At 39.4% G+C, this 27533-nt stretch overlaps 1 protein-coding gene and 1 long non-coding RNA gene across 3 annotated transcripts in view; one reads left to right on the top strand and one right to left on the bottom strand.

Annotated features, from left to right (window-relative positions):
- ALKBH3 (alkB homolog 3, alpha-ketoglutaratedependent dioxygenase) overlaps nucleotides 1-11517 on the bottom strand; it is a 33906-nt gene extending 22389 nt beyond the window's left edge. Inside the window, exons 1-7 of one of the 2 annotated variants that reach the window (XM_006184247.3) lie at nucleotides 11365-11517; nucleotides 9558-9706; nucleotides 9071-9174; nucleotides 8232-8266; nucleotides 5724-5771; nucleotides 4097-4200; nucleotides 2423-2511 (exon numbers count right to left, since the gene is read on the bottom strand). In XM_006184247.3, the coding sequence (XP_006184309.2) occupies nucleotides 2423-2511; nucleotides 4097-4200; nucleotides 5724-5771; nucleotides 8232-8266; nucleotides 9071-9174; nucleotides 9558-9636 (459 nt within the window). In that variant the 5' untranslated portion in view covers nucleotides 9637-9706; nucleotides 11365-11517. Of the gene's footprint in view, nucleotides 1-2422; nucleotides 2512-4096; nucleotides 4201-5723; nucleotides 5772-8231; nucleotides 8267-9070; nucleotides 9175-9557; nucleotides 9707-11154; nucleotides 11331-11364 lie in introns of those variants that run through there. The other variant, XM_032488509.1, reaches the window with a different exon arrangement.
- Nucleotides 11518-11534: 17 nt separating this feature from the next.
- Nucleotides 11535-27533, top strand: part of LOC116666358 — a 36007-nt gene continuing 20008 nt past the window's right edge. Inside the window, exon 1 of the long non-coding RNA XR_004323168.1 lies at nucleotides 11535-11620. This is a non-coding gene — a long non-coding RNA (uncharacterized LOC116666358). The remainder of the gene's footprint in view (nucleotides 11621-27533) is intronic.

The following is a 27533-nucleotide window of genomic DNA, read 5'->3' as shown; positions in this document are numbered from 1 at the left end:
TTAGGGATTGAGCACTGTGATAATACCAAGTTTGCATTATATTTCTAAGTGGGTATATATTTTTTCTTGGTTATTTTTGGTGGTGAAGTAAGGAGAAAAGGAGAAGAAAGGGAATAATGAACTAGAGGATTAATTTAGACTCTCCAACCAATACTCTATATACAGATCCCTCAGAACTGAACGTCTAAATTAAAATTCAGCGTCATCTCACTGTTCAGTGAAGACATTCTATCCTTAAAAGACATTTGAGGAAAAGAGTATGAGAAAATATGAATCACAAAAGTAAAGGGACCTATTCAGTGGATTTCAAACAGTGTTTTATAGAGTCCTGGGTACCACAGGGAAGCCTCAGGGATCACAGCAGGAGAAAAGAGAACAAGCTGGTGGGACTGCCAGTTGGTCAAGAACTCATTTATTTTCGTACTTTGGGTTCATATAAGATTCAATTTGAACAAAAACTAAAAGAAGTTTAATAACCTGTGATTGAAACTGCTCCTGTGCCATAGGATATGAAGCTTGAGGTAGTAACAATTTTAGAATTAATCTAGTACCGCCAACACATATATACACACATTAGTGAATTCCCCCTTAAAAAATCTGAGAAAGGGGCATCTCTTTTATTTTGTTCAAGATAGTATAGAAACTAAGTCTATTAGCAATAAATACAAAGTTATGAGCCAGTCAAATTCAAATTAAAGAACTCTAATTTGACAACCTTAATATCCAACCAAAGAGGCTTGAGTGAATAAATTATGGAATACTACGTATCTGTTAACTATAGTGTTGTAAGAGAATATTTACTGTTACTAAAATATGCGAATGATACAGTAAAATGAAATGTAGTATATACATAACTGATTTGATTTTTATAGAAAAACTCTACATGTATTTGCCTAAAATAAAAAAAGACTGGAACCAAAATGTCGGGTGGAAGGATTACTCAAAATTTTAATATTCTTCATGCTTATCAGTAGTTTCTAAATTTTCAATAATAAACGCATATCACTTACATTATAAGAAAAGGATTGTCATTTAAAATACTCTTTTGAAAAGTTGTCAAAATGTCCCCGAGCATAAGTGGCCACTCTACTCGGCAGATCTTATGTGCCTTGTGTTTATGGTAAAGCAGTGGTTCTCAACCAAGGGCAGTTTGGCCCCCCAGCAGATGTCTGGCAGTGTCAGGAGTCATTTTTGGTTGTCACGACTGCGTGAGGGGTGCTTCTGGCATCTGGTGGGCAGAAGTCATGGATATTGCTAAACACCCTACAATGCACAGGACAACCCCAACAACAAAGAATTATCCAGCCCAAAATGTCAGTAACACCAAGGTTAAGAAATCCTGTTTTAAAAGATTAACTAGAATGAATAAGAAAGAACTTCTCCCCCACAGACTGTTTAATCCTTAACTTCTCTGCTAAGACTGTTGACAAGAAGATAAACTAATTCTGACAGAAACATGGCCAGCAGTCTCTGCTGTATTGGCCTAATTCATGTTTCTCTTCATGTGTCCAAATCAACCTCAGATATAAAGGGTCTCAGCATTTCCCTGGGTTACATTTTAAACGCAGCCATATAGGGCCCAAAGCATACAGCTATCTCCTGGTGTGAAAAAGCCGTGTTCCCTCTGATCAATATTTCATCCCCAAACATTTTAGTAAAATTGTGGTTTATGATTACAAATTACTAGAAGCTCTAAATGTGTCACATTTCTCTTTATTCCAATGCCATAAGCAGAACTCCATTTTCTTCAAAGTCTCTTTCAATAAAGCATAATATTATTTGCCAAAAGCAAGATGCCAGGGACTAAACAGAGAGCTATTTCTTGGATCTTAATTCCATCATCTGGACAAGCTTAATTTATATACGAGAATCTCTCTGTCTGTCATGGAAATTTTTAAAAACAAAAGAAGCAATGAAAATAAGCCAAAGCATGATAAGTTAGAAGTCTGAGAATTGCAGCCATAGAATGAATACAAAGTCAACAAGAAAAGCACCCGATTTTTTCACAAATGGCAAAAGAGCCTGAGAAATGAAAAGAAAACATTCTGACCTCACTGGCCAGTCGTTAACAACTTGGCCCCACAGCAAATGTGTACCAGGATATACGCAGAAGGGCTGCAGCCAGAAAAGCTTGGGGAAGGGAGAGATTAGGAAAAGAAATGATTCATTTTTCTGAAATCCTTGAGTCTGATTCTAGTTTACTCCAGTTCCAGTTTTTTTTTTTTTCTCATCCTCTGAGTTCATCCATAGATCAAAAGCACATCAAGGGTGATAAGCGCCAAGACTCAGTGTTTGAACCCAGAGGATTTTTTGAACTAGGAACCATCATGCAGCTTTGCAAGCTAATTTACTGTTATTTTACAGTACTCTACATTTACAGTACAGTCTATAAAACCATACCAACAACAACATTCCAACATACGTGAGGATTTGGTTCCATAGTGACTCTTGAATAAGTGTAAGGAAGTTCTCCATACCATGCTGTAAGTCTTGGTTGCTGGTAAGTTACATCTAAGAAAGAAAATACAGGGCCTTTGACACGGTTTAATGCTCTTTAAGGTGTACCTACTGAGTGCTACCACCATGCCTTTGCAATGTTTAAGAAGCTATGAGGAATACAAAGGAAGAGTAAGGATGGGCTCTGACGAAAAGCTCCACTTCCAGAGAAGGCTGGGATTTCAGGAGCAGAATGGTTACAGCCAAAAGGAGGAGGACAAGAGAAGGTACACTGGCAGAAACAGTGCAGGCAAAGTTCTGAGGTGAGAACGCGTGTGACTTACTCGTGTCAGTGATGACATAAACAAGAGTGAAGGAGTCACACAGCAGAACTGAAAGGTTCAGATTAGGGAGAGCCTAAAATGCAGGATATGGAGTCTGAACCCTTGTAAGTAGGAACTTGTGGCACCAATGTCCATGCAAGAAACAAGACAAACTGTTCACCCAGATGCCACCATTATAAAAGGCCTCTTGATTCCAAATGAGAAAAAAAGAAAAAAAAAGTACTCTGACCAACCACAGCATGTAGCTGATTTCAGCCAGAAGTTTTTGATTTTTTTATTTAGAGAGGAAGTTACCCACAGATCTGCTATTTTTCCTACAAATGATATCAACCACTACAACAATAAGAACAATAAAAATAAAAGCAGCTAACATTCATCGAAAGCTTACTATGTACCAGACATTCTATTAGGCACTTAGCATGCATTATCTCATTTAATTATCACAACAACCTTATAAGATAGGTATTATTATCAGCTCCATTTTATAGATCAGAAAATCAAGGATCAGAAAAGTATTTAACTTTTGTTAAAGTAATTTGCTTAAAATTAACAATTACTTTGAAAGACAGAGTCAGTAATCGTGGTCAAGTCTGTAACCAAAAGCCCTGCTGTAGAAATTGCTGGGAATCAGGAGTAGGCTGTGCTGAAAGAGCTGACTCTCATTCTGATGCCAGAGTTGCAAAAATGATGCCAGTATACTTTGCCTCTTTCTCTACAGAAAATTTAAATTCAGTGTGCCAGAAAGGAAATTCTATGCTAGAGCACAGACGCCCCCCAGTGACCACCTCTGGTATAGCAGGCACTGTGGCTTAGGAGCCTGTTCCAAGTCCGGTAATCTTGACAAACTCAGGAGAACACTACAGATGCTGAAGCTAAAGGAGACTGGGCTCTAATAGCGAAACTAAAATGAGAATAAAAAGCTGGTAAGAAGGGTTGCAAAAGAACATATGCCAAGTAGAATCAGAAAAAAGAAAGCTCTGGAAGTTTCTATGAAGAAAGAGGAAAGCTGGCACCATTTGAAGTAATAAATAGTGAACAAACACAAATGGAGATAAGCATGTCAACCACAGTTCAGCCAAACAAACTTCTTTGGTTCCTTGAACTCTCATCTCCCACCACTTTCTGAGAAACACCAGCTGTTTCTCCTGCCAGGAACATTCTTCCCTGTCCCTCTGACTGGCTAAATCCTCAGGGTTCCAATTAGGTTTTGAATCTCTGTTTAAGACTGGCTGTGGTACAAAGAGGCAATCGTATTGGAAAACATTCCAGAAAGGGAGACCAGGCGGCAACAACCGTGATCTTGGAGATCTACTTACCCTCTCTGATGCCGGTCCTCTGTTTCCAGGGAACATCCCGACAAAGCTGTTCCAATACCCAGTTGGCTTCTTTTAAGTCAACAAAGCCAGGATACAAACATACCCTTGATGCGGAAAGAGCCATTATTAAATACAGAACACAGGAAAAGATGGATTAGACTCTAACCATTAGCAGAGAAAATTAATCTGATCTGCTTCCTTTCGTGGGTAGACGAAGTTACAATGCTCCAGATATAAAATAAACCTCTTTCATGTTAAGACAAATAAAAGAAGCAATGAAGGATAAGGAGGTACATGATGCCTTTTACAGACATGGTTCAAACACTGTCCCAGCACTTCTTAGCTGTGAAACCTTAGACAAGTTACCTAACCTCTCTAAATCTTGGTTTTCCCCATCTGTAACACAAAGATGATCTCTACTTCACAGGGTCACTGTGAAAAGTAGAATAACTAATAAAGTACTAGGCCCTGTGTTATTTTAGCAATTGGTAGTCTTCTGAGACGACGTCAATTGTAGGGAAAGCAATCATTTATAACTGTATCAAAATAAATATATCCAAAGGAGGGTTCTTTCTCTCATTGAATATACACATATTTCAACAATGCCAAGTCAGCTCAAAATTGTTTTGGATATCTTAAGATATGTTCCAAAACCCCATGGAACAGTCTCTTCAACAGCCTTATTGGTAGTAAAATTTCACTCTTTGAAGGTGCATTTGATTTTTTTTTTATCAGTATAACAAGTAATTTATTAATTAATTTTAACCAGTTGCCCAATTAAAAATGTTTGAATCTGAATTATTACTTTTTTCCAGTTTTACTGAGATATAACTGACATACAGTTTATGGTATACAGCATAATGATTTGACTGAAAAAGCCAAAGCTCTCCTGAAGCCATACCAAGTTAACAATGAGATATGACCAAAATAATGCAACTGGTTTTCTTGTAAGACTATTAAACTTGCTTTAAAAGAGAGGTTCCTAAAAGTTGTAACAATGGCAGCGCCATTGGACTATAATTATAGAGACTTCTAACTCTGACAGAAACTCTTCTAAGCAATTCATTTAGACATATAAGTTTTGATTTTGTTTTAAATGTCTTATTATTTTATAGTGACATACATTAAGGTGATGCTTTCAAAATGTTTTTAAACAATGACTAATGCTTAATACACTCTAAATCATATATGCTTTAATTTTGTTAAACGCTAACCTTATGTAGCAATATAATATAACTTAGTATGTATTATATACAATGTATGATTAATAATACATGTAGTAACAATGTAATAATAATATAATGTATCATTCATAGCACAAAAGTTGAGGCTAGACCCAAGTCTAACATTAAGTTATTATGTAGCACTAGGAGAAAGTACTCAATCTCCCTGGACATCATTTCCTCATCTGAAAAACTGGGGAAGTAATAGTTACTGTATCTGACAGAGAGGCAATAAAAATGTTTTGAAGCTAGAAATGCTGTATAAAAGGAGATATTACCAAATATCTGCTCCCCAAGGATTTAAGGAGCAGAAGTTTCCTACTTTAAGCAAGGGAGTAGACTATTTTAAGAGACTATAACTCAGTAATAATTATAGAACCTTTCTAGTGAGAGGATTCACTTACCTAGACATGCCTGTGGGTGACAGGCTGATTTCATACACACCCTCTTTACTAAAAAAAAAACAACAATGAACACAGACTTGTTAGTATAAGATAAAACAATACACTCCATGAAGCAGAAGGAAGGGCTGTCCTTTGGAGTTCCCAAAGTCCCAGTTTACCAAAATCATTCACTATGAGGGAGACACAACTCTGCTTTCCTCTACCACTGAGATAAAGGGTAAGATGGTGGTACATCATTAATGGCACTGGATATAGAATCCTAACAAAATCAGGCCATGGAGATGAAAATCAGGATAAAATAAATTCTGGTTCTATCCCTTTATATTTCACCCATAATTCAGGCTGATTGGTACAGGAATCTATCATATGAAGGAGTGCCAAATAGAGCACCCCCTTGGAGACTCTGGAATAGATACATTAAACAGAAGCAAGTATACTTCAGGGCTCTGAGCTTCTGTTGCTTTCAAAGATTCATGTCTAATGAGGTTCCTCCTTTGATTAAAGTCCTTCAAAGGCTCCCCATGAACTTTTCAGCATTGCATTCAAGGTCCCCATGACCTAGCTCTACCTCCTGACAGTTCCCATGGACTCATCATCCTCCAGCAGTAATTACTGCTTAGAATCTCCTGAATACACCCCATGTTTCTAACCTCATGATTTTCTACATGCTGGGATGCCTCCCCACCATTCAGCACCCCCAATTCAACCCACCCCCAGCTTTGGTCCAGTGGAAAATTCTAATTCATCCGTCAAAATTTCAGCTCAGCATCACTTCTCTAAACCTTTCCTGACCTGTAATCCAGGCAACTAATGTTAACCATAGTATCCTCTGTGCTATCACTATACCTTACTTGCAAGTCTACTGTTTCATGATATTCAGGATTATAATGTATCTCATTACATGTATATTTCATTTACTAGACTGTGAGCTCCTAAGTGGGTAGAAATGGGTTATAACTCTGTTTCCTAGTGCCTAGCACATAATAGATGAGCAGTAAAAAGACTAATGAAGTCAACCAAATGTGCAAAAGTACAAAACTGTTTCAGATGGGCAGGATGGTGAGGTCTATGACCCACTGTGGTAAGAAAAGTGACCCAGACTAGACAGGTGCCTCAGTCAAGAGAATTGTATCAGACCCTTTTCAGATACAGATAAGTTATAGAAAATAATATAAAGGGAGAGTATTTACATCACCCTTTACCGTACGAGTTAATAGCTCATGATCTCTGAGCAGGGCTCTCAGGAAGGTGTGTGAGCTACTCTGAGCCAAAATGTAGGCAGTTATTGTCGTAAACATTTATCACATTTTAAAACATGTTGCCTATAAAGTTTCCCAGAGTGTGAATATAATGTTTCAATGTGACATATTTTGGGTCACATTTAGAATATGGCTCACCTCAAATGTGAGGACATTTCTGACTATTAAAAAAATCTAACATAGCTAACTTTAGATAAACAGAACAGACCCCAGGGTCAAGTAGTACTGAGTCCTGTCATTTTTTTTCTGACTTGTGAATTAACAATTATCCATTTTTTCAACCTAGATGTCCCATCTGTATCTTGTAACAGGTTACATGGTTTTGTTTCTTCTCTTCACCACCATTGGAGGCAGTATCACATGGGCATTTGCAAAACAATCAAAGACTGTTAGAGCTACCAGACTGGGTCTTAAGTGACATAGTCCAAACCCTTAATATTATAGACAAGGAAACAAAAGTCCAGAGAGATGGCAATAACTTACCTAAGGACTAGTTACAAAGCTAACTAATGGCAAGGCCACAACTACATAGCCTCTTTGAAAGTATGATGACATTTGTTAGTTTCAATTTTTCTAAGATACACAAATCAGCCTGCAAACAACCAAACAGCTTAACGGATTGCTCATGAGCAATAATATACACACAATGCAAATTTACTAAAATAAAAGGACGCTTTCTACTGATAATTTACCTGCATCAGATGGAAACCGAGAAGTAGGAAAAGAGGAGCCAAAGCACCTTTCATCAATTTTGGAAAATAATATTTTAGATGCAGATCAATACACGAGAAATGCTTACTATCATCTAACTGCTCTGGAACAATTATGTGGTTTTACTAAATGAACTGTAAGATCATCTAGATTTTTAGCAGTTTTCAAAAGCATTGCTAGTAAAATGGTACGTAAAGGTTTTTCAAAGAGCCATGTTTCCATGACTCAGGAAAAATCCCTCTCTGTCTTTACCTAGAGGTATTTTAGTTTACTGTCCACAGATACAAGGTGAAATAGGGTCAGGAAATCTACACCAGAATCAGAGTTTAATGTACAGATATCTTGCTGCATTTTCCACACCATCAGCAAATTCAGAAAGGCTTCTCAAAAGACCAACTTTAAAGACATCTGAGACAGGAAAATCCCAACCTAAAATTTAGACACTAATTGGGCTGTTATCTCTTCCAGATGGAAGTATCAACGTGAGGGAAAGATCCTCGGCTCTCCAATAGTTTCAGGAGGGCAGCAAATTACTTACTCGATCACTCGTGGCTCTGGGGCTCTGCGTACCACCTGCAAGGAAACAGCCGGGTCTTATTTCTGACATGATTCCTAATCCTCAGGGAGGCTTACTTGCAGGATTACCACATCCTCTCATTTCCAGTCAAAAAAATCAGGTTTAGAACTATCCCTTTTTCATCCTAAGCTCTTACTAACCCACCAGAAACTCTTGTTTCTGTTCTTCTTAAAACTACTTCACTGTTACTTAAGGGCAGTGAAAGATGACAAAATTAGAATTAATCCATTTTCCCAGCAGCCAGCAGCACTGGAAAAACCTTCTTTATAGGGGATTTTTAAAAATAGAAGATATATTATGAAATAAGGGGTTTTAATCATTATTTATGCAATCATTTCTACTACAAGATGTCTGATTTTTAGCTTTTCGCATGTTATTAAAACAGGGAATCTTCACCCATTCTTACAGTTCTCCCAGTGAAAAAAAAAAAAGCTAAAAAAAAAATCAGGCATTGCAGTAGCTGAAATTTCAATCCAATTCCAGAGATATCTAGCATATTTTAGGATTGTTAGAACTTAGCTAACTAATGCAGGTGCTAGTCAAGGTATATCCTCTAATCTCTAGTTATGGTATGCCTCCATGCCAAAAAATGGGAATTACATATGCCTATAAACTGGGGGCAAACTACAAAGAATCCTCAGACATACGAAGAAGCTGATGCTCTACATTTCACTATTACTACAGTCCTTTCCACTCTCCCTTTATCAGCGAATTTATTGTTACTATTTGAGTATCTGGTATGTAAATACTGCTTTTATAAATAAACCTCTGTTACTGTTGAAGAAAAAACAAGAGTTTACCTCCTGGGGTTCTCTGAACACAAACTGTCTTCCAGGCAGATGATGCTCCTTGTTAGTCCAGGTCTGACCAGGTCTCTGTTGGAGATGGTTCTCAGTAGTGGTAGCTGAAGCGAGAGAGAGAGAGGAGACTCAAACCAGGGAAAAGTCTGCTCTCCTCACCCCCTGCTGAGCAAGGACCAATGAAATTCACTTGGAGAACACCTCTACGACATCTCGAAATTAGTAAAGTCAATCAAAGACCTCAACTCACACACTGAAAGGTTAGAGAATAGTGACTAAATACAAGGAACACTAAAGATCAACCCTTAGCTCACTCTCAACACAATCAGAAAAAAAAATAACCAGCTACATTTTAAATAATTCCTTACCATCCACTGAAATGGGTGTCCACTATAAAGGGCAAAGAGATATACAAAAGGAGGATGATACCTGTCCAGGTCCACACGCACACACACATGCACGCACACGAGATCCCACAGGTTCTTGCCTGGCTGAGCAATGGCCTGGCTCTTAGCACGGCCAGCCCAGGCTCCCTGCACTCGGGCTCGCTGTCTTTTGTCCTCCATGTTGACCAAAAAAGTTTCTGCTTTTAGCTTTCAGAAGATTTCATTTCTGATTCAAACCACACGATGGTACCTGTGTTAAAAAAAAAAAAAAAAAGATGCTTTTAGTTGAGGTTGTGTGAGCTTGGACCACCAAGGGGTAATTATAATCCTTTCAGACAGACAGGATGACTCAAAAGCAATCAAAGCTTCTATATAAAATCAACTTCTGTCATCACAACATCTCACTCAAGGAGCCTATTAAGTCACTGGGGATGTTGCTTTCAATATGTACCTTTTGCAGTGTTTATCTTATCACAGTAGTTTCACTTCATTCACAAGAAAATAAGCATTAAGAAATGCTAAAAGCAAGGTCTGTCATAAACCACATTACTCTTTAATAGTCCCCCAAGAGCAGAACACAGGAAAACTGTAATACTCCACCTACGTCAACATTCAGAAATAGGCTAGGACTCAGTTTCCCAGTGTATTTCCATATTCCATTATCACTGGCTGCAACAAACTTCCATGGAAGCTTGTTAAAAACACCCCTGGCCTGACTCAGAAGATCTGATGTAGGTTGGATACAGGTGTTTTGTCTTTGTAACAGGCACTGTAGGAGATGTTGATAAGCAGGTAAATATAGGACTACAAGGTTAAGTGGCTCACCTAGTGTCACTCAGGAAATCAATAGTAGGTAGATTACCATTCAAATTTTATTAAGTTCCAGTTTGCAGCGGATGAAAAAATCCACCTCATAATGGCCAGTAATACTAATTTGACATTTCTGCCAATAAAAGTTTAGCCCACAGCAAATACAGAAGCAAAATTATACAGCTCCCAAAAAGCCGGGGGTGGCGGGCAGGGGAGATACTGGGCATCTGTTGCGAACCTAAAATCCATTTCTTCATGGGTTTAGAACAGCTTCACATGTGAAGTTCTCAAAGATAACAGGCTCGCTTTATGGGTTGTTTAGCCTACAGATTCTCAGCCCTAGTCCCAGAACTTCTCATTCCAAAGAACTAAGCTGAACCCGGGAATCTGTTTAACAAATTCCCCCAAGTGTTAAGTATGTAAGTCTTCTCATTTAATAGGTGGGAAGAGGACAGAGGCTGCCATCTGACCCAAAAGTTAGTGGCAGACTCAAATACAACCTCTCCAGCCCCACAAGATCTGTAGAAGCCCTCGTTCGGCATTTTCTCTCAATTGAGGCCTTAAAAGCTTAGCACGACAATTAGCTATCACTCTTGTTGTATTCACAGGGGAGCGATGGATTACATGTATGGTAGGGCTGTTGAAAATACAGATAGCAGAACCCCATTCTGGGCCTACTGAATTCCCGGAGTGCCAGAAACTAAGTAATCCCACCTTCCAACCGGGATTCTTTACCCAAATAAAACACGAGAATACTGCTGCAGTGCAGAGCAACGGCTCTGGCGGCAGCTTTGAATCCAGATGTGACACTTCGCAGAGACATGGCCTGTGGCAAATGACTTCACCTCTTGAGCCTGTATTTTCCTCTGCAGACAGAGGAACCAATACCTCTCTCACGGTCGAAGTGCGGATCCTCGCAGGTGAAAAAGCCCGTTCCTCTCAATAAGGGTTAGCAACTCTCCCTATTTTAGACCCTTTAGACCCTTCCTTTCCGGGAGGTCCTAGACGAGGTCCCGGAGGTCGTCCAGGAAGGGACCTCAGGGGCGGTCCTCACACTCGCAGCCCCAGGCCACTCAGCCACAAGCCGGCCGGCCGCACCTGCCCACGGAGCCGGGGGTGCAGGTTCAAAGCCGCCCGTTCTGAAGCAAATCCAGACGTCCCCGGCCTGCTCCGCTGCCGCCCTCGCTCCAGGGAACCTTGAGAGCCGGGTACCAACTCCAGCAACTCCCAACCACAGGCCGCGTCGTCGGGCACTTCCTCTGACGTCACGCGCCGCCGCGGCCGCTTCCGGCGCCACCACCTGGGATCCGGGCAGGTCAGCGTCCCCTGCGCCCGGAGTGCCGAGTCGCTGAAGGTGCCGATGGGAGGGCCGGGATCGGAGGGGAGCGCAAGGTTTGAGGGTGCGGTGGAGCCCCCGAGGGCCGGGATATATTGAAGGTGGGGATGACGACGTGTTTCCTAGGCCGAGGTCCCTCCTCGCCCCCCTCTGGCGGGGGACGTCATTCCCCCACAGCCGCTACTGGAGACGAGCAAGCGCCCGCGTCTTTGGTCTGTGCGGAAAGAGCGACTGAGTTCCAGTGGGGCTGGCGGAAGGGCGAAGGCATTGGGGAACCTGGTCCTGATGTGCTGAGCAGAAAGATTTTACTTGTATCCTGAAGGCCGTTGAGAGGCTAAGATGCAGCATTGCGGCCTGTGCATACCTCGATTGTAGCACTTAGAACAGGGCATGGCGCCTTATTCGTCATGGCTATACAGTACTAACATTTTGCTTGAGAAAAGATGCCAAAGTTTCAGTTTATACGCCATCGTTTACTAGGTGCATAGTCTAGGTCGAGTGCCCTGCTTCTTTATAAAATGGTCATAGCTTTTGTTGGGAGGATTAAATGAGATAATGTATTTTTAAAGAATTAGCATGATACCTGGAACGCAATACAAACTCAGTAAATGTTGGGTAGCTTCCCTTAACCCCTTCTGAGTTCTTGAGAAGTATCTTTAAAGTGGCCATGTTGAACCAAGTACAGTGTGAAAATAGCAAAAGTAGCACTAAATTAACTATTTTGTACAAGTTACTGTCATAGCTCTATCAAAGGGTAGCCACTGTAGAAGTCTTTAAAATAAACCTTGTATTATGTAGTGCTTACCTGCGGAAAGCTCAGTGTACCTCCATCAACTTCCCTATATTGTTGCTACTATCAAATCTAATTTCACAGCATCCATTATTCTTTGGCATGCTTTGTGACATTGAAGGGAAATGATTTATCCTTGAACTGAAGTAGAGAAAAGTGGTAAGGCTGGACTATCATTTTTATCTTCCCCCCTTCATCAACTAACAATTTGTAAGTGTCTGCTTCTGGCTCTGGAACCTTGTCTGTATCTTGCAAAGGATGTCATTTCTTTCCTTTGAATGATTATGGTTTTGGAACAGAAACAAAGAGGTCCTGGATTGTTCTCCAAGTAGAACATGTCTTAGAAATTAACCCATGGTCTGCTTGCACCCAAAATAATGGTATCACCTTTAACACACTTAACAGAATCACCTATGTTTTTATCAAGTACCCAGGGTGATTCTGATGCACAGAGTGTTTGAAAACCTTTGGGATACATGTAGGGTGACAGGTTGTTCTAGTTTGTCTGGGGCTGAGGGATTTCTCAGGATGCAGGACTTTAAGTGCTAAAGCTGGAACGGTCCTGGGAAAACAGATTGTTGGTCACCCTAGATACATGTGAGTGTATAGTTTTAGAAAGATTTTTTTTTTTTAAATTTAAGATGTTCTCGACGGGTCTTGGCATCCTGGATTTCTTCATTTCTATTTGCAGTATTTGTGTTTTTATTAGAGGCTAGTAGCAGAGACCACGGGAGAGAGAATAAAAGTGGGGTGCATTGCCAGTCACAACTCATTGATTCTCAGTTCCAACCCTATTCTTCACTGCCCTTCTTGCAATACTGGAACATTTCTCTCTTGCCATCTGGCCCGGCATTAAGCTTCATCAGGAGAGGATGCTGGAGGGACATTAGAGGAAGAAGAAGCTCTTTTCCCTGACTCCAGTGTGCTCCTCTCAGTTGGCTCTGCAGTGCACAGTGGTCAGCTGTGGTTGGAACCTGTCTGTGGGCTGAATTAGTTGAATTTACAGCCTTGTTAAATTTCTCTTGTGAGGTTAAGACATCATTTGGGAAGGCATGGGATCCCAAAACTTGAAATAGGGAACATCTGCTTGGACCCAGATGAAACTGACCATCTTGAACACCCAAGTCACCCTGAGTCTCCCTTGGCAGTGGAAGTAGCTTGTCCTCCTGTGTCTGGGGAGACTAGTCATCCTTTGCTTGAAAACCATATGAAACCCTCACCTGGAGCAGACACCTTGAAATGTACAGCATAGGTCTGTACTTCCTGATGGGCAAGTGTGCTTCCAGATTTGTGCCTTCCTTCATGTTCTGCCTTGACATAGAGGCAGGTAGTGGCTTCTCCCTATATCTGCTATTTCTGCATATTAGTTTTCCTTTCCCCTTTGTAGGTAATACCCTGTTATGGTTAATAATTATTTTTCTTGGTTGAAATTACTATGTGGTTTCTGTCTCCTGTCTGAGTCCTGAGTCTATACAGTGTGATTAAGATTAGGGATGAGAGCAATGGCTAGCAAGTGGCTGGCTCCAGGGTGGGCCTTAAACTGCAAGTAATTGGTTTGCCTCTGATTAGGAGCCTTATTATCTCTGGCCCTTCATGCCTGTACTACCTTCTTGTTTTGCTTCACCTGAGACGACCCTCCTGAAGTCCAATAGGCTTTGCTGTGTCCATTCTCTTGCCTTTACTCTGAAACCAGCATTTCTCAGCATGTGGTTGGAAGACCATCAGCATTGGAGTCAGTAGGGGATTCTTATAAATATGAAGATTCCGGACAACCCCGTCAAGATTCTGAGTTGGGGGAGGAGAGGAAATAGCTCAGTGGTAGAGTGCAAGCTTACCATGCACGAGGTCCTGGATTCAATCCCCAGTACCTGCATCCAAAAAAAAAAAAAAAAAAAAAAAGATTCTGAGTTAGTAGATCTGGAGCAGGGCCCAGCAATTTGCATTTTCAATAGTGCCTTGTTTCATTTTGCAAGAAGCTTCAAGAGCTAAAGGGTTACATTTTGCAAGAAGCTTCAAGAGTTAAAGGGTTACTTTTTCCAACTGCCTGCTTTCTTCAGGTGATTACTTTTCCACTCAACAGTTAATCTCATTCCCTGGATGGCAAAACTGATAGTTACTTTAAGCGCTGGTAGCTTTTAGAAATGATTCTGGGTGAGGTGCATGCTGTAGCCTGTTTTCAGTTGCCAATGTTCACACCAGATTCTTGCCAAACATTCAGTCACATGCTGCTTGTGGAGCCCCTCCTGAGAAAAGCCAAGTCCAAGGCAAATAACGGCCATCATGCTAACAGTTCTCCGTGAAGGTGTCACAGAGAAATTCCCAGCTCGTGTCTCAACTGCCAAAGGCTTGGGCTTCTCAGCTTGAGGGAGGAGGTTTTCAAGTCTCTGCCAACTTTAAACAATGTTGAGGAAGAGAGGATGCTTCCCCAGACTCCAGACAGGCACTCCTCCTGTTCAGTCCCCAGCATGATTGCAGATGCTGCCAGAGAGAAAATCTTCCAGTAAACCACAGTGTAAATGATAGGAGGTACAATTAAAGAACATTTTAATCTGGGCGTGGGGTATGGCTCAGTGGTAGAATTCGTGTTTAGCATGCACAAGTTTCTAGGTTCAATCCCCAGTACCGCCACTGACCAAAACCAACCCAAACCAAACCAAAATAAAACAAAACCAGTAAAATCAGATATGAAATTGTAGAAAGCAGACAGAAATCTGGGACAGGAGAGCTAGAGGTTGTGGTCATCAGCAAAGATCTTTATGGCAAACAGGGAGTTATGTCAAGGTTTTAAAGCATTCGGATGGCTTAAAGATATTCTGATAGTTACGTTACCCCTAAAAAGATTAGGCTGCATTTCCGTGTCCTTGTTTCTAAATAATAGCAAATAATATTATTAGTTAGCATTTCTTGACAGGTTCTTGGATGCCAGGTGGTGCTCCGATTACTTACAAGTGTACACTGATGTAATTTCCAGAGCAACCTTATGACATAGGTAATATAAACATTAGTCCCATTTATAAAGGAGAAAACCGAAACACCATGCTACATGATGCCACCATGCCGCTTCTCTGCAAAGGCATGGCAGAATGAAAGCCAAATTAGGAGAGACAGGACTATTCTGGGAATGATACATCGAGCCATTTGCCGGGACCTCATAGCTGGTTTCTTTCAATGACTTCAAAAGTGAAGAGCTGGTAGCAATATAATCCAACAGACCCTGGATTATAAATAGTTCTTGCTGGCTTTATCTAGATGGCTTAGCAGATTCCTCTTTAGAATTACCTAGTCCTCAGAGCTGTGTGAACTGCCTTATTTCAAGTGAATGAACTATCTCAGCCTCACTGCTTTCTTAGTGGGTAACTTCAGAGAAGTTTCTTAAGCCCTCCTAACCTTAGTTTTCCTCATCTCTTGGATCATATGAAGATTCACTCATACATTGAGTGATACACTCGTTTAATCAACTAATAAGGAGCACTGACTGTAGCCAGCACTGTGCTAGATGCTAGGGACAAAGTAATGATCAAGACAGCTCTGGTTCCTGCCCTCGAGGAGGTTATAGTCTAGCAGGGGAGGTAGACATTCAAAAAGCAAATATTGCAGTTGTCATATTTGATATGAGACTCTATCATGGGGGGGGGGCCTAACCTAGTGGAGTAATGTCCTTATTGTATGCTGAGTCCTAGGTTGGTTGGGAGTTCTGAACTGGATCTGATTCACCTGGGGGATCAGCAGCTGGTGGTTGGCTGGTCTAGACTAGCCTTGGCTCCATGTGGTCTCTCATCCTTGAACAAGCTCACCAGGTATGTTCTAATAGTGGTGTCGGGAGATGTGTGCAGACACACACAAGACCTCTTGAGGCCTAAGCTTGGAAGTGGCAGAGAACCATTTCTTCATTTATTGGCCAAAGCAAGCTAGCCCAGGTTCAGGGAGTGGGGAGATAGACTTCACCTCTTTTTTTTTTTTTTTAATTTTTATTTTATTGCATTATAGTCAGTTTACAATGTTGTGTCAATTTCCAGTGTAGAGCACAATTTTTCAGTCATACATGAACATACATATATTCATTGTCACATTCTTAGACTTCACCTCTTGATTGGAGTTGTCGCAGTCACACTGCAAAGGGTATGGATAGTGGGAGGAGTGGAGTATTGGAGCCATTTTTGCAATCATTCTACCACACTAAGTGATGGGGAGTACTGGAGAAACGAAATTTCCTGTAGGAATAGATAATGAGGGAAAGAATTTTTTTTGAGATGAGGTAGAAAGGAATCAGATCATGCAGCCTTGAGAAGCACAATAAACATTAAATGTTAATTTATATATAGCATGAAATATATGATTAACATTTAACACTCTCCTTTCCTCCCTTACTTTCCATGTCATAGAAGACTTTGAAACTGTTGTCAAGTCCATTTGTTTTAAGAAGGTGAAAGACTTAATGTGATCCAGAGAGAAACCAGAGTGTTGGTCCATTTGTTTTTAGGTGTGTGCCTAAGGCAGGAATTGTTTTCTTTCAAATGATTAGAATGTTGGTCAGAAAATATTCAGTAAAAGCATATAACTGAATAAATAAAAAGTACCTAAAAGTATTAAGTTAACGATTAGTGGGCTAATTCCCCTAATGCCTTAGGAACAAGTTATCCACTTTCTAGAAGCAAATTCATTATGTAGAGAAGCACAGAAACTACACTGATGTGCTTAGGTTGTCTCTGCCCTGGAAGAACCAAAGACAACATAGCTGTTAAACAGAGTGTTCATCTGAGGTTTCACTCACACTTTCCATAGGTTGTGTAGTGCTTGGCAGTCACAATTGGTTTGTCTAGTTATCAAATACAGCCAACAGCTTTCCCAGGGTAGGTGCGTGAATAAAAAACATAGTGAGCCCAGATTATTCCTATGGAATAACACTCTGGATAAACTGGGCCTATTAAAAAGTGACCTTATATCTTTCATCTTTCTGGTATGACCTGCTGGGCAGAAACCACATTTATAAAGTATGAGTCTGAAAGTATTCTTCCAAGTCTTGCACCATTGTCCTTGCAGGGGCGGAACAGTGACTTTGCAGAAACGAACTAGTCAGCAGTGCATTATGTAGGAGAATCTGACTCCATGCAGTGAAAGCATATAAAGCTTTCATTTTTAGAAATTAGGTTGGAGATCCTGAGGGGTGCCTGCTATAAAACATCCACAAATAAAAGATAAAATGCTTTTCAATAAATGAATTAGCCTGTGCAAAAGAGATTTCCTCTTTCAATAAAGAAAATAAATGTGAAAAAAGAGATTTGCTCTGAGACCAGGAATAGTGTTGGAACATGAGTCCAGAGAGATGAGTAAGCTCGGATGTATACTTCTGGGTGGCCAGCTGCTTAGCTGTTCCTTGGGGGTGCGGGGTAGATGGCTTGAGACAGGATGGAGACAAAGCTCATGAAGGAGAGTTATAGCAGAGGCCTTCTGCATAAAGCTGGGACCCAGGAAGGACTTCATACTCCAAGGAAGGATGAACTAGGAGGGTGGGGGTGCAGTGCAGAAAAGAAAACTCACAGAGGCAAACAGCAAGAAAACTTTTTTTGTCTTGGTGTTAATTCAAGGTGGGAAAAACCTCCTGAGAATTCATGGCCACTAGCCTAACATTACATAAGATTAAAGGCTGAATTAACACCATTTATACAATTCCCCTGTCCCTTCCCCCAAACCCCAAAACAACAAAAACCTAACAACTGCACAAGCTGAGAAATTTAATTTAAGGCAGATGAAAATTGGTAGTGCCCCAAATCTGATGCAAACACACATAAATCCTGCCAGGAAAATTTACACTCAGTAAGGCTCTGAATAATCCCCGTATAATTATCATTAACATAAACACAAACACAGAAGTCCTGAAAAATACAGGGAAATTAAGCATATTAGTAAAAGTCAGCAGAAACAATAGAAATAGCTACAAAAATTACTTAAACTATTAGATACATGACAATGATATTTAATATGTTTAAATAAAAGAATTAAAAACATAAGTATAGTTTAAAACCACAAAACATCCAAAGCTATTACTTTTTAAAAAGTGATCAAATGTAACAAAATTAAAAACTCAATGAAGCCTCTACTACATGGGACATGGTAGTAGCAAGCCGTCATTCCATTATAACATAAAAAAAAAGTTAATTATAATTTCTTTTTCTTTGAAGACACTGGAGATTTGTGGATGCAAGGACTAGCTTAACTAAAATTCTAAAGAACCCTTGCTAGGTAAGCTGGCTATGTTCTTCCCTGAGGACATTTTACAAGCATGACAACTGAGGATTGGGCTTGCAAAAGACAGTGGCATCTCTACTAGGAGAAAGATATTCCAACAGATCTTTTGACAGTCATTGGGGTGGCATGATGTATTGGAACCTAGAAGAGTCCCCAAATGCACGACCAGTTTGCCCTGCTAGGCATGTGCCAAGTACTAGAGCAGCAAAGGGAGGATACATGGCTGGGCTGGAAAAACAAGGTGGAACCTCTCAGCGTCTCACTGTGCTTAAAAGCAAAGTTCTGAGAAAGAAGAGCCCCCAAGAAACAAATGACAGGTTTCATTATGCTGACTTCTGAAACTGCAGGGAAACTGAATTTAATTAAAGTGGCAGCCTAGCCCTAGCTCGGCTCAATACCCATTTCTTGTTTTTACTTTATTCTTTAATTTTTATTTCAATTTTTAAAATTGAAGTATAGTTGATTTACAATGTTGCATTAGTTTCAGGTGTACAGCTAAGTGATTCAGTTATATATATTTTATATACATATGTAATACTTATATACATATATGTATTCTTTTTCAGATTCTTTTCCATTATAGATTTTTTGTAAGATATTGAATATAGTTCCCTGTGCTGTACAGTAAATCCTTCCAGGGGTTTGGAAGTAGGGAAGTAGGGGATGAACAGGTGGCCCACAGGGGATTTTTAGGGCAGTGAAACTATTCTGTATGATACTGTAATGATGGTTACGTGACATGCATTTGTTGAAGTGCCCAAAGAAAGCGTGAACCCTAATGTAAACTGTGAACTTTAGTTAATAGTAATGTGACAATAGTGGTTCATCAGTTGTAACAAATGAACCACACTAATGCAGGATGTTAATAATAGAGAAGACCAGGCAGGTGAGACAAAGGCATGGAATATGGGAATTCTCTGTACTTTCTCCAAATTTTTTCTGTAAACATAAAACTGCCCTAAAAGATTGTCTATTAATTTTAAAAGGTGACAGTCAATAGAAAATGTCCAAACTGAAGCACAGAGAGGGGAAGAAAAATGGAAAACTCATTGAAGTCTCCTGGCAGTTTGGCTAACTAATACAACTGGATTTTGGCTAAGTTAGAACAAACATACAGAGTGGCCACAAAGTCCCTATGAATGTTAGGTAGAAGTTGTCTGTAGGGCTCCTTGGTTATCTGCAGAAAATGAATTTTTCCTGTGTTCTGTCGTATATCTATTAGCTTATATCATACTGAATCCCCACTTGGAAGAAATGCACACACGCGCGCACACACACACACACACACACACACAATCATGCAAACTCTTGTAAAATGAATTTGTAACCACTCTACATTTTAATGCAAGGCTGGGCTCACAGGAAATAAATGTGGTATCTCCAAAGGCAGAAAACAAAACAAACCAAAAGGGAAAAAAGTATAAGAAATGGAAATCAGAGCTAGAAACAAGGAGCAGTAAGAAAATAAGAAATCAGTCATGGAAATGTCCAAATCAGCCTTAGGAATGGCGAATCACTACAAGGTGAGAGAATTAGGTCTGAGATTCCTGCATCGTCAGATACTTCAAAGTGGGTGAGACTGGTGTCATGTTGGTAGAGAGCCCAGGCTGCCGGCAGAAACAAAACGGTTCTCTCTGCAGAACATCTCAATTTAGCCCCCAGCATCCTTCTCCAAATTAAAAATCAACCAAATAGGACTTCAAAATAAAAATATCAAACACAGAAGACAATAAACCACCAAGTAAGAGCAGAAATATAAACAATAGATTTAGACTCCTAAGAATTTCAGATAGAAAAATCACCAGATATGGAATGTAAAATACCAATGCATGAAATACTTTATTGTTAAGTTTTAAAACTGAATTTTAAAAATGAATAAGCACTAAGAAACTATGAATGACCAGGCAGATTTAGACAAGAGCTAAAAAGAACTTTGAAAAGTGAAAATTATAACTGAAATTAAAATAGCAGTGAATAGTTTTCACAGCAGATAAAATGTATGAAGAAAGAATTAAGAGACCTGGAATGTAGATGTGAAGAAACTATGCAGCATGTAGCTCAGGGAGACAAGGATGGAAAATGGGAGAGAGGTTAAGAGACAGAATAAAGCTATGACACATAACAAGAGACTCAGATGGAGACTGAGGATTTTTCAGAAATGACAAAAGACATGATTTCTTAGATACAGGAAGAATAATACAAACCAAGAAGGATAAATTTTAAAATTCCACACTTAGATATATTGTCATAATACTGAAGAACACTAAATCAAAGGGTGTCTTAAAATTGCCCAGAGATATATCACTTATGAAAGAATGCCATACTGACACTGACTTCTTTCTGAACACTAACAACAGAATCCAGAAGATCAGGTATTTCATTAAAATGCCATCAATTCTAAATCACACCATTACTTTAAATATAGCACCAACAAAGGGGAAAAGATAGTGCCAATTAAACTATGACATGCACCATAAGGGAAGTCTGAGATGCATGAGAGATGTGCAAAATGATAAATGTGGTAATTTATTTTATGACAACATGTTTGTATAAAATAATGAAAACATCTGATTTATGGAGTTAAAAACACAGAAGTTAAAATACTGGTTTACAAAAACATGTAAGTTAGGAAAGGGTTGATCAGAATAATAATGTTCTTTTGCACAGCAAAGGAAACGCAAACAACACAAAAAGACAACCTAAGGAATGGGAAAAAATATTTACAAACGATGCAACTGACAAGGGCTTAATCTCCAGAATATACAAACAGCTCATACAACTTAACAACAAAAAAAGAAATAAGCCAATCCAAAAATGGGCAGAAGACCTAAACAAACAATTCTCCAGTGAAGACATACAAATGGCCAATAGGCACATGAAGAAATGCTCAATATCGCTAATTATTAGAGAAACAAATCAAAACTACAATCAGGTATCATCACCTCACGACAGTCAGAATGGCCATCATTAAAAAGTCCACAAATGATAAATGCTGGACAGGGTGTGGAGAAAAGGGAACCCTCCTACACTGTTGGTGGGAATGTAGTTTGGTGCAACCATTATGCACTTAATTAAAAAATTTTTTTTCATTATTTTATAATTTTGAGGGGGAGGTAATTAGGTTTTTATTTATTTACTTATTTTAATGGAGGTACTGGGGATTGAGCCCATAACCTCATGCATGCTAAGCATGTGCTCTACTACTGAGCTACCCTCCCCCTCCTTGGTGCAGCCATTATGGAAAACAGTTATGGAGATTCCTCAAAAAACTAAAAATAGACTTACAGTATGACCGAGCAATCCCATTCCTGGGCATAGATCTGGAGGGAACTCTAATTTGAAAAGATAGGTGTACCCCAATGTTCATAGCAGCACTATTTATAGTAGCCAAGACATGGGAACAACCTAAATGTCCAGTGACAGATGACTGGTTAAAGAGGTTGTGCTATGTCTATGTATGTATGTATGTATGTATGTATGTATGTATGTATGTGTATGTATATGTGTATATATATACACACACATACAAATACATATATGTATACACAAACAATGGAATACTACTAAGCCATAAAAAAGAATAAAACACTGCCATTTGCTGCAACATGGATGGACCTGGAGATCGTCATTCTATGTGAAGTAAGCCAGAAAGAGCAAGAAAAATACCATATGATATCACTCATATGTGGAATTTTAAAAAAAGACAAATGAACTTATTTATAAAACAGAAACAAGACTCAGACATAGAAAACAAACTTATGGCTACCAGGGAGGGAAGGGGATGGGCAGAGATAAATTGGGAGTTTGAGATTTGCAGACACTAACTACTGTATATAAAATAGATAATAAGTTTATACTGTATAGCACAGGGAACTATATCAATATCTTGTAGTAACCCATAATAAAAGGAGTGAATATATGTGTCTTTGTGTATGACTGAAACATGCTGTACACCAGAAATTGACACAACATTGTAAACTGACTATACTTCAATTAAAAAAAAAGAGGAGGGGGGAAAAAGCATAAAAGAGAGAAACAAATAGCACAAAACTGCATGATAGAAAGAAGTCTCCATGTTTTAGGAGTCATAATAAATGTAAATGGAATAAACTTCCCTATGAAAAGCAGAAACTATAAATTAAAAAACAACCGCACCAATCCAGATTTATTTGACTTACAAGACATATATATGTAGGAAGGAAAAGTACTGAAAAAAATACTACTAAATACTAACCAAAATAAAAGAGTTAGCTAATTTGATACCACAGAAAACAGACTTTAAGGCAAAAACTATTAGCAATAAGGACGTCAGGACGTGACAGAAGAAAGTTCAGCTCACCAGGAAGACATAATTCTAAACTATTCACCTAAAAAGATAGCCTCAAAATGTATAAAGCAAAAATTAATAAAATAGGGAAATTTGACAAATCCATCATTACAGTTAGAGAATTCTAAACACTTCTCTCGATTATTGATAGGTCAGGTAGAAAAAAGTAAAGAGATGGAAGATTTGGACACAATTAACAAACGACTTAATGGACATACATTGAAAAATAACAATTAGAAAATAAACCTTAAGCACATAAAGCCCATTTAAACAATTGACCATACCTAAACATAAAATTAGTCTCAAAACATTTCTAAGAATAGGTCATAGTAAAAAGTTCATATTTGTATTAGTTTTCTATGGCTGTTGTAACATTAGCATAAATTCAATGGCTTAAAATAAGACTTTTCTCTCACAGTTTGGGAGGCCAGCTGTCCAAAATCGGATACTAGTCTAAATCAACGTGCTGGCTGGGCCCTGTATCCTCCAGAAATGAACAACAAAAGGTTTAACTCTTTATTTTGAAATAACTTCAGATTTATAGGAAATTTGTAAAACAGTACAGAGAATTTCCATATACCTTTCACCTAGATTTTCCAAATGTTAACATTTTAACACATTTGCTTTATCATTTTCTATATACATAAGTTTTTCTAAACCTTTTGAGATTAATTTGCATATATAGTGTCCCATTATATCTAAATACCCCAGTGTATATCGCCTTAAAAACAAGGACTTTTTCTTAAATAACCACCGTACAATGATCAAACTCAGGAAATTAGCACTGATAAAATGCTATTATCTAATCTAGACTTTACTCAAATCTCACGAACTGTCTAAAAATTGGCCTTCATAGCAAAAAAAATTTTTTTTTCCTCAACCAGGATCCAAGACCATGCATTTTGCATTTACTCTTCATGTTTCTTCAGTCTTCTTTAATCTGAAACTTTTGACAAATATATGCTAGTTATTTTGCAGAATGCCCCTCAATTTAGTTTTTTAAAAAATATTTCTTCCTGATTACATTCAGTTTATACATTTTTGCTAGGAATACCACCTAAGTGATGATGTTTAGTCCATCAAGTCAGAATGCACATAACGTAAAATTGTCTAATTAATGGTGACATGTTATTTTGAAATGAAATACATTTACAGAAACTTAAATTTGTGCTTTTAAAAACATTTCTAACCAATTCATAGGTTATAGAAACCAAAATGTGAATTTTAATATTAGCACTGAAGAATACATTTGTGTATATATACATTTGTGTATATACGCACACACACACAAATTGTGGGATGCAGTAAAAGACAATTCAACTTGCAGCCTTAGATGTTTATGTAAGAATAGAAAAAATATTGAACATGAATTAAATGTCAAATTTATGAAATAAGAAAAATAACAGAATAAACCTCCAGAAAGGAGAACATAAAAAGAAAAGGGCAGAGTGGATCAACAAAGCCAAAAGTTGGTTCTTTAAAAATGAATAAAATAGACAAATTTCTGGCAAATGGTCAAAGAACAGAAAGCAAAAAGACACAAGTACTGGAAAAGGAAATATAAGTACATATCCAGGAGAGGTTTAATAAACAAAAGTTCCTCAAGCTACTTTATGCTAATAAATTGGCATAATTTATAATTGGGGGGAAATGCGTAAAAGCTTAGGAAACATTTTTCAAAATTGACTTAAGGAAAAATAGAAACCCTGAATAGTCTTATTACCTTTAAAGCAACATAATCAGTAGTTAAAAATCTTGTCACAAATAAATACTAAGGTTAGACTGTTTCACGAACTTTCAAGGAAAAGTCTGTCCCAAACTTTTGCAGATTCTTCTTGGGCACAGTAAAATAGGCAGCACTTTCCAGCTCATTTAATGACGGTATAACCTTTTTTTTTTTTTTTTTTTTTACATTTTTTTATTGAGTAATCGTTATTTTACAATGTTGTGTCAAATTCTAGCGTAGAGCACAATTTTTCAGTCATACATAAACATGTATGTATTGTCCATTTTTTTTGCTATGAGCTACCACAAGACCTTGTATATATTTCCCTGTGCTATTCAGTATAATCTTGTTTATCTATTCTGCATTTTAAAATCCCAGTCTGTCCCTTCCCACTCCCCCACCCCCTTGGCAACCACAAGTTTGTATTCTATGTCTATGAGTCTGTTTCTGTTCTGTATTTATGTTGTGTTTGTTTGTTTTTTAGATTCCTCATATAAGCGATCTCATATGGTATTTTTCTGTCTTTCTGGCTTACTTCACTTAGAATGACATTCTCCAGTAACATCCATGTTGCTGCAAATGGCATCATGTTGTCAGTTTTTGTGGCTGAATAGTATTCCATTGTATAAGTATACCACATCTTCTTTTTTTCAGTCATCTGTTGTTGGACATCTAGGCTGCTTCCATGTCTTGGCTATTGTAAATAGTGCTGCTATGAACATTGGGATGCAGGTGTCATTTTGAAGTAGGGTTCCTTCTGGATATATGCCCAGGAGTGGGATTCCTGGGTCCTATGGTAAGTCTATTCCTAGTCTTTTGAGGAATCTCCATACTGTTTTCCACAGTGGCTTTCCTTGCTTCCCTCTCCCACTCTTATTAATGATTTAGATGTCTTCTTTTACAATTTTGTGTTTATTCTATTTGAAATTCATAGTAGTTATCTCCTTTCCAGTTATGAGTTTCTCATTTTTGTAGCATCCTGCTTCTTTTTTGAGTAGACCTGTCAATATTTGTTTTAGCATGGGCTTAGTGTTGCTAAACTCTTTTAGTTTTTGCTTGTCTGTGAAGTTCTTTATCTCTCCTTCTATTCTAAAGGACAGCCTTGCTGGATAGAGTATCCTAGGCTGCATATTTTTTTCATTCAGGACTTTGAATATATCTTGCCACTCCCTTCTGGCCTGTAGTGTTTGTGTAGAGAAATCAGCTGAGAGCCTATGGGGGTTCCCTTGTAACTCACTCTTTGCTTTTCTCTTGCTATCTTTAGGATCATTTCTTTATCCTTGACTCTGACCATCTTGATTATGATATGTCTTGGTGTAGGTCTGTTTGGGTTCTTCCTGTTTGGGACCCTCTGAGCCTCCTGTACTTGGATATCTGATTCCTTCTTTAAGTTTGGGAAGTTTTCAGTCATGATTTCTTCAAATACGTTTTCAATCCCCTTTGTTCTTTCTTCCCCTTCTGGAACCCCTATTATGTGTAGACTGGCATGTTTTATATTATCCCATAGGTCCCTTATATTGTTTGTTGTATTTTATTTGTTTTTCTCTCAGCTGTTCTGATTGGGTGCTTTCTGTTGTCCTGTCTTCTAGGTCACTTATTCGTTCCTCTGCATTATCTAGCCTGCTTTGTACAGCCTTTAGGTCAGCTCTCATCTCAGCAAATGAGTTTACTAATTCTACTTGGTTCTTCTTTATAGCTTCTATTTCATTTTTGACATATTTTGTATCTCTAAACACTATTTCTTTTAGTTCTTTCAGTACTTTGATCACTCCTTCTTTGATATCTTGATCTAGTAGGACATCAATGTCTATTTCCTTGATCGTGCTTTCAGGGGATTTCTCTTGATCTTTTAATTGGGAGTGGTTCCTCTGCTTCTTCATATTGCTCATATCTCTCTGGCACTGTGGCTTAAGGAGTATCAGTTATCTAGTTCTCCTGGAGACGGTGTGCTCTTAATGATTTTATGGAGAGGTCTTTGTGTCTTCGCCCTGTTTCGTGAACTCAGCTTGCTGTTTCCAGAGGCCCTCTGTTGGCGCCCTCGTCTGTGCTGCTCCCAGTGGCTGTCAGCTAGCAGATCGCGCCCCATCCTAACACTGGGTCAGGAGCTGAGCTCTTACCCTGTGGGCGGGTGGGTCACTCCCTCTCCTGATGCCACAGTCAGGTGCTGCACTTGGAGGGAGGCAGGTGGGTGGATCGCATCCCCCCCCAGCACCATGATCAGGTGCTGAGTTCCTGCCAGGAAAGGGGGTGGCCGCCCGCCCTCTCCTGGTGCCGGTCTCTCCGATGCTCTGTGCAGCTGCCCGCTCTGCCTCGGGTCGGCGCCCCAAAGGCGGGCTTTCGGAAGACCGTGGAATGGCCCCACCTCTGCCCTGTGCCAAATCTCAGCTCCTTGTTTGTCTTGGCGGCGCAAGTTCTCTGAGATGCCAGGGTAGAAAGATCCTATCTACCTCAGGCTGTAAACAAATCTCAGTCCTGCCCAGGAGGTTGCGGAGCCCCCGGGTGCAGATTCAGGGCTTGGCCCTGACCCCGCCCCTGCCTGGGCGCTGTGCACAGGAGGAGACGGCGGCTGTGGCTGTGCCCCACATCTCTTCTCGTGAGAAGCACCAGTAATGGCAGCGCAGGTCTGAGGAAACAAAGGCTATGGCACCCCTCCCCCCAGGGCACAGCAGCCGTGTTGCTTTGCTTTTTTTGCAGCTTATGGGGGACCTGAGGTTGTTCTGCTCCGTATCCCCTCCCAGCCACGGCGCGCAGCACCCTGCAGTCCCCTGGGGCTACCTCAGTGCAGCCGCCCCCGTCCTCCGCCCGGCTTGGGTGGCCCGTCCTGGCCCCAGCTGCCGGCTCG

The sequence above is a fragment of the Camelus ferus genome, chromosome 10 (genome assembly GCF_009834535.1).
Source record: "Camelus ferus isolate YT-003-E chromosome 10, BCGSAC_Cfer_1.0, whole genome shotgun sequence".
Lineage (NCBI taxonomy): Eukaryota > Metazoa > Chordata > Mammalia > Artiodactyla > Camelidae > Camelus > Camelus ferus.
This window is presented reverse-complemented; position numbering and strand designations above follow the sequence as displayed.